General features: G+C 40.8%; 1 protein-coding gene across 1 annotated transcript; it reads right to left on the bottom strand.

Annotated features, from left to right (window-relative positions):
• Nucleotides 1-846: 846 nt before the first annotated feature.
• LOC107598920 (forkhead box protein B1-like) lies at nt 847-2,164 on the bottom strand. Its single transcript, XM_016290359.1, has one exon. It carries the CDS (start codon nt 1,875-1,877, stop codon nt 990-992), a length of 888 nt encoding a protein of 295 aa, XP_016145845.1. The 5' UTR covers nt 1,878-2,164; the 3' UTR covers nt 847-989.
• Nucleotides 2,165-8,049: the final 5,885 nt, after the last annotated feature.

Raw genomic sequence — 8,049 nt, 5'->3', positions numbered from 1 at the left:
TTTTACATTTTGAGTGTACATGAGAATTTGACCGTCTGTGTGAAGAAAGAGAAAAACACTAGCTAAATTCACAAACGAATACAAGAGGAAATGTATACGTTTACACAATTTTAATGAAAAAATATTCTGATGACCAAGTTTATAATTTAATGCAGACGTTTTGCACATCTTTCAAAAGCACGCATGCTTGCAGCAAAACAACACAAAGTCTGGAAAAGGCATGCTTTATATCTGAACAAAAAGTACAAATGTACGGCATTTAATACACATGGTCACCACGGCTTTAAATTAAACGCTCACAAAACATTTCCTGCAAAATATAATGTAAAACATCTAACTAAAAAGTGCATTGGACACAATTCAATATCACTTATTTGCAATTATTCACATATTTACTTGAAGACCCTATCTTTTAAAACTATTTAAACTTTTTTCAAGTTTGCCGTTGTAGCATACTGTACTTGTGTGTGTGTGTGTGTGTGTGTGTGTTTTAGATCAAGTATAGTATTTGGTTTGCAGACTGAGACAAGTTTAGTCGTCTAGGACGTTAGTAGCATGACTACTAACTACATAAAAAATAGTGAACATTCCAACTTACGCACATTTTCAGCACGGTAAAATTATCTAACAATTATTATCATAGGCGATAACCTGTAAAACGACGAGCACTTGCCATGTGCGATTGAAACACGAAGCAGATCGCAGTGCTTTGGAATTTGTCAGCAGTCAACCCACTCGAACGAACACATAAATTCTGGATATTTAAAATGTAAAAACTCTTCATTTTACAATATGATATCCGTGTCTATCCGTGTGATTGGAATCATCGAAAGCAACACTTTAAATCTGAACAACATACACATAAATTAACATCACTGCAACATAGATAGCTCTTGCCTTGATTGTATAGCCAGTGTTTTTTTCAAGGTCTATAGTTAAAATTCAACTTTGGAGTACAGGTGTCCACCGGGAGGCCCAGTTCGCAGGTGTCAGTGCACCGCGACCGACTGCAGCGACGCGGGACCCGTCAGGGTCTCGCTCGGGGTGGCGGGGCTGCTTTGGCTGGTCGCTGTATGCGGGGAAGTCGGGCTCAGCGACTGGGGGGAGTTCGACAGGAAAGCGGGGATGTGGTGAGGCAACGCCGTGGGCTTGATCGGGACGGGGATCGCCGGTAAGGTCTGTCCGCCGTGGCAAAGCGACTTGATGGGCACACCGTAGGCACTGTAATCGCTGCTGGTCATGGAGATGGTCGCCGCGCTGTCCATCATGCTAGTGCTGTACATATGGGGCCAGGCTGTGGTCAGCTGGTTGTGGAGGGGATACCCGGTGGAGAACGCCAGCCCTCCCGGCACTTTGTACTCTCGGGCAATGATGTTCTCAATGGCGAACGGGTGTTTGAATGTAGACGGCTGGGACACTCCCAGGTTGTAGCTGGACATCTGGGGGAGGTGGGTGCCCAGGGCGCTGAGCCGGAGCTTGGCGTGCTGCTGGAGGTAGTGGGCAGCGTCCGAGGGCTTGCTGGGCACCAGGTGCTCTGATGTCATCAACTTGAAGCGTTTGCGGCGTCGCAGGAAACTTCCGTTCTCGAACATGTCGCCACAGCTGGGATGGAGAGCCCAGAAGCTGCCCTTTCCGGGCTGATCCGGGCGCCGGGGGATTTTGATGAAGCAGTCGTTGAACGAGAGGTTGTGGCGAAGGGAGTTCTGCCAGCGCTGGGTGTTTTCCCTATAGTAAGGAAAGCGGTCCATGATAAACTTGTAGATCTCGCTAAGTGGAAGCATCTTCTCCGGACAGCCCTGGATAGCCATAGCGGTGAGGGAAATGTAGGAGTACGGCGGTTTCTGGTCGCTGTACGTGTTTCTCCCGGGTCTAGGCATCCTGTCCAAATTCTGCGTTGGAATTCAGCTGGAAGTCTGTGTCTTTGTGTCGTTTAGTATTTTTTTTTCTCTGAAGAGCGCCGAGAGTCGTCCTGCAAGTTCACTTCTCTGGTGCTGTGAACTCAAGATAGAAGAAGTAGTAGGGTTTCCTTCTTCCCAGGCCAGCTTGAATGGACCAGATCCTCTCTCTCTCTCCGTCTTTCTTGATAAGACTAAGAGCTAAGTGGCTGCCTCCATGTCCTTCCTCTAACCATCTGATAGTTTTATGTGGCGACATGGGCAGAAAAGACCCCTGTAGAGGCGCTTCATTAATGTGCCACTTCTTTGCTATCACATGACAATCGCCTTGGGAGGAGGGGGGCTGGGAGAAAGGCATAATCTGGTTTCATTTACACCTATTTACATGGACACCTTGGGCCAATAGAAATCATTTCCATTTGAAGACAGAGCAAAGGGGTGAAAAGGCTCGGCAACCGGAATTGAACTGCGATGGCACCCGGTAACAGTGTGTGAAGGTATGTGTGTGAACCTTTCTGTGCGCTTCGTAGGGTGCTTGGTCTACAATTCACACGTACAAATGGAGCTACTGAGCAATGGGATGTTTGACATGGAAATTGGCTGGAACTTGCATGCAGTTTGCATTGTATCGTCACAGTTACTTTTTGCTTGTCTTGCTGTCATGACACAGTTCGTATGACTTTTGCCGGCTTTGTTATGCCTCCTTAGAGCGAAAATGTCAATTGCATCCCAACGTAAACATGTGGAGGGCAAATTAAACCGTGTAGCGACACATTTTTTCCATGTATTTCCACATGACTAACCTGAGCGCCTCGTTATTATAATGAGCCAAGGGAGTCATACATATGCCATTTAGCCCATAAGCATATGTTTATTAGCAACTAGAAAATGAGATAATGTTTCACGGATGGTCTTTCGATACAGTCAGGCGATACATATTTTATTAAATCACGACAACATTTTAAGGTGAATGTGCACATATCTCACTATAATAACATGGTAAAAATACTAAATTTGAAACGAAAGTTCAGTTGCTGCCTTGATTTTTTTTTTAAGTTCAAGCAACACTGATTATTTTATTGCACGCTTTCGACCTTATTACAAATTGGTAGAAATAACGTGACTTTTTTTGACAAATGTAATGGATGGAAACCAAAATGTTACGGCATAATGATGAAAACATATTTACTGTGCAATTAATATCAATGACAATGCGTGCTCACAAGCAGCTACTAAATAATTACACATAGCTCATTAGTATTACACGGTGCTTACTTATGCAAATACACATTAACACTGTAAAGTGTGAACAAATCATCAAAGCGTATTTTTTTGAATGATTAATAATCGCTTAATTTTAAAGATGTGGCCAGATCTCATTATTGCGGGTTTAAATGCGCGGGCACATCCTACAATATTAACAGCAATACTTGAGAAACCTCTTCACAAAGCCGACGACAGGATAAACATAAAAAGACACGACCTTTGTACACATTAAGGCTTCCAACATATAATAATTCACAATAACAGTCGATGCGATACAAAATGATTTTTATTTCAAATAAAATGGTGAGATATTTTCCCTAAAAGCCACACAAGTAAGGAGACCTGGAGTGTGCATTGCAAAATATGCAAACATTTAAACAAAACAAACAAAAAAACCTTCTTGAAATGAAACTTCATGATGCCAGGCGGGCTTTTGTGCTCATGTAAAGCAAACTGAAAAGTACTTCACATATGCAAATAAAGCCTTCAGAGTGGCGTTGTGAAAACTGTATAAAATATCCATAAGTCAATTATATGAATGTGAAAACCAAATGGAAGCCTATTTTGAGCAATGGCCATTCAAGCTTTTTTTCAGGGCTCACCAAGGGCCACCTTTCCGCTTGGCGAGTTTGCTATGCGATGGACCACACACGAGCTCGCGGATTTGCTCATAATTTATGCAAATTTTCCACCATAAATCCACCAATGAGACCCCTGACTGCTCTGACGGATCGCGAATAGAATCAACCATACAAGTGATTAGAAGCAATACGCATTGTTTATTTTGATGCCTGTTAGGAAGATGCAGGAGGGAAAAGGTCTGTATCAAAACCACGGAAAGAGAGGAAAAAAGACTTTTACCAGGCAGCTAATATTTACAAAACAGGAGGAAAGTACCAAGCAAAGCGTTATAGTTTCCTTGGTTGCCACACAATCACCGTCTCAGAAACACTTTCTTTCCAAGCTAGGAAGTCATGCAGCTTCTCGCTGCGCCATGAAGTAGGCTGCTTCTTTTAACTTGTCATTCCTCTGCTTGTGTATTGACAGAAAAGGGCCAAAAGATTCCCATTTTCCAGGCTTCTTTCACATGAAGTTTTCCAGAGTTCTTCTGAGGGAAGCAACGTCGAGGTGGTGAAAAAGCAAGTATTCTTCAATGAATCTGCCATTCTGACGGTGCGACACAAAGTATCCGACACCTTCAGTGAAAGAGAGGGAGAGTTTGTGCGTCTACCGCTCATAAAAACGATTTATTTCTCTGCCCAAATGTTTACCCAGACAAGAAACAATAGAAAAACAACTATGTGACTTTCCTAGTGTTCGAGGAAAGAAAGGATCCCAGATAGCACATGCACGTCTGCAAGATGTCTGTTAAAGATCTCTTCATCTGGAAAGCATCTGCTGTGTACAAACATCTGATAGACGTCTTTAAGATTTCAGCTTTACATACATTCTAAATCATAAACATCTTAAAGACATCTTCTAAACGTCTATTTGACATCTGATAGGAACCGTCCTATAGACGTCTTGCAGATGAGCAAACACTCTAAAAAATAGCCTACGTCTTGCAGATGTAAATGCAGACGTCAGATAGACGTCTCCGAGATGTACCTGTGCTAGCAGGGGATGCGCTCGAAAATAACAAATGCGTTCACATGACCGTTTTCACAAAAAAAAGCCTATACATTAACAACTTTCTGTGTTCGGAACTCAGACGATTTTCGAGAGCTACATGTTTCAAACTTTGATATGGTATTCATAAATTTGTCGGCTATGAATTTAATATCTACAACCCTCACTACAACAGCACCAGTTAAAATAAAGCTACTTAGACATTTATTCTTTTATTTCGTGGCGATAAAATGTAAATGTACAAAATAACAACTATGCCATTAATCATTTTAAACAGTAGAATTAAAATTGAACTAATTTGAACTAACATTAAAATATCGAAAATAATTCTAACTGGACACAATTATGACCTCTACTAAAAAACAAATCAGACAGTGTGTGTGCTTGTCATTTTCCGATGCACCGTCCCATTTTTTGATTGTCCATCTTGTCTCCGCTGTAATGCAAAGCGTTCCAGAATCTTTTAATTGCACGCGTACCGTGTAAAACATATTTGCAATATTATGCAAATCAGTCCAGTCGCCCGCGCGCTCCTCTGCTGATCCTACAGACTCGCAGGCAAATGTTTTCACAGTTAATCACCGCACAATGGCACAGTATCAACCTGTGATGAGGGACCACCCAACTCATTGCACTTTTTTTTGCGGGATAAAGTTTCCGGCAGCTGTCATGGAAATCAGCTTTGTCCTTAACTTAACGGTTAACCAATGTGACGAGGACGAGTGTGTATTTGTTCACCGAAGATTTGCTGCTTTTTCTTCCGCCAGCCCCGAGCGCAGCGCTCAAATGGCTCTCTGCAAATGCCACCACGATTCTTGAATGGCTCGAGTCCCTGCAGCAGTAGATCAACTGTATAATGTGCGAGTGAGTTTGGTCATTTGTACAGGCTGAACAAAGGTTGGTCTAAGCCAAATTGCATTGCACTTGTGAACCGGGGGCTCTAGTCTTAAGTATCTTTTACAGCTGGGGGGACCGAGAACAATTTTGTGTGCGTCTGAAAAAGGCAGAAAAACAAAGGCACTTTCTGAAGCATCTTAAAGTAGAGTAGTGAGGCGTGACATTCCCAGGGCGATGGGACACAAAGGCTGAGGTCACGCGGATGAAAAAGAGAATCAAACAGCCACTTTCACACGTCTGCCCTCCGCCACACAATAGGAAACAAATGTTGTTAAAAGAGGATCCATTGTATATGTAAAGTATATATATACAAAAGTCATGAATTATTAGGTCATTAATTTCAATAAATGTACTCCATGTGATCTGATCAAAACGTGCCTTGCCACAAAATAGGCACAATATATGAAATTTAAAAAGAAAAATGTGCTGACCTTGACAAAAAGGTCCTAAAAAGGGTCTGAAGCGAATCTCCGTTTTTTTTAGTCAATTTGTCACTGTGCAATACAATTATAGGCATATAATATTATAAAATAAAATAAAAATATAATAATATTTGAAATAGTATCATTGATAGAAACTGATTAATAAATAAGGAATAACAAAATGATACCAAACTACTTATGTCAATATTTCCTTTCTCAAGAAGTTCAATCTTTTGATACGACGTAGATTACAGTTGCAGTCTTTCTTGACATTTTTTACCTTAACGATCAACAAAAGAATATGAATATCAAAATGAATATCAATGTGACATTTATTTTCAAAAATGAAAACGTGCATCACAGGTAGCCTATATTCGAGTCATTTTGACAAAAGAATACCTGAATAGAAATACAAATAATAACTGAATATCTTCAGATGTAATATAATAAATATTACTGGCTTATAATATATAACATTATTATTATTATTTTGTATTATTATTGCTTGCCGTTAGTGTCAGGCTGCTGTCGAGCAGAACCCAGCTGAGCTCTCAGTCAACTCCACGTGTATTTCATCGCATTATCAGCTTCATCTTTCTGCAGGCAATGTAGATTTACCAAAGAACTAATGAATAAACAAATTGCAATGGCTGGCGGTGTAATTGACATTGTTAATGCAAACATTTGAATAAACATGTCATCAAAATGCCTATTTCGAGACACTATGCCAACAACAGTGCATCATAATTCACAATAATAACGCTCTGAAGTAATCATGTTTGTTTTATTCATAGTATATATGCGTGTTTATCGTGCATTATTGTCGGGAAGCCCCGAGTTTTCCGTTTTTACAGTCGCAGGTAACCTGTCGGACCTTTACATCGGACTCATCCTATACCTTTCAGAGCCCGACCAGCATTCTTTTAATGAAGTCTGCGGCCATTTGCTTCCCCTGAGATGCTTTACGGTGCAATTAAGAGCGTATTTGTGATGTGGCGTATGAATATTCAAGAGAATGTCAATTAATTAGCAGACAGAGGGCTCTCATTACGATGCTCAAAAGCCTTTAGTGGCGGGCGAAACTATAGGGGAGGGGCTCGCGCGCCAATCCAGTTAAACGCTATTATCTCACACTGCCCTCATTTGCTTGATGGACTTTGTCTTAATTATGGGCTTATGGTTTGTTAGCTGTATCATCACTTAACTTAAAGGAACCACGGTGCAATTATACTATACACGCATACAGACTGAGCTCAGCGTTTGTGGCTTAGATATAGCCTAAGAAATGATTAATATAGCGAATTTTAAATGCTTAACGCTCATGTTAGCCTGTGTGTAATTATTGTAAACATGCTTCTAATTATGCATAATTGTTGTTTTAGTTTGACATATTGATTACTTGTAATAACAATGAAATCAATAAATGTATTTCAAAACATACCGATTTTTGTGGTATTTCAATGCAGCATAAAAACGCACTGTCGTTGCTGTTGTTCTTTGCAGGATTTCCTCCGTTTCCCGTAAAGGTTACAGCGATAAATACAAAGGTTAGCCGCTAAGCCGAGTCCCATATTAGTATGCATGCAAAATTAATTAGCTGCTTCTCAGTGACATCAAAAAGAAGTACCTGGGAGAACGACGCCTTCAGGGCATGCCGAACATATGCTGGGATTACAGTTAATGGACTAATTACATGAATTAGGCATTCATTATACAGCACATCAGGTGTGGAGGATGTCTCAATTGAGTGTAGTTGGGAACGTTGAGGGAATCAAAAGGGGTTTTTACTAAAAGGCCGGTCAAGACTCATTTGTCCAGACCATTTTTTCCTCCTCCTTCAAAAACAAGGGGAAAATATGCAAACAAAAGACGGCGGTTTAATTAGAGCTAAATTGTTATACATCTGCAAGAAAAGACAGACAGACAGACAGACAGACAGA

This window comes from Sinocyclocheilus grahami, unplaced genomic scaffold, assembly GCF_001515645.1.
Source record: "Sinocyclocheilus grahami isolate Dianchi unplaced genomic scaffold, SAMN03320097.WGS_v1.1 scaffold257.1, whole genome shotgun sequence".
Lineage (NCBI taxonomy): Eukaryota > Metazoa > Chordata > Actinopteri > Cypriniformes > Cyprinidae > Sinocyclocheilus > Sinocyclocheilus grahami.
This window is presented reverse-complemented; position numbering and strand designations above follow the sequence as displayed.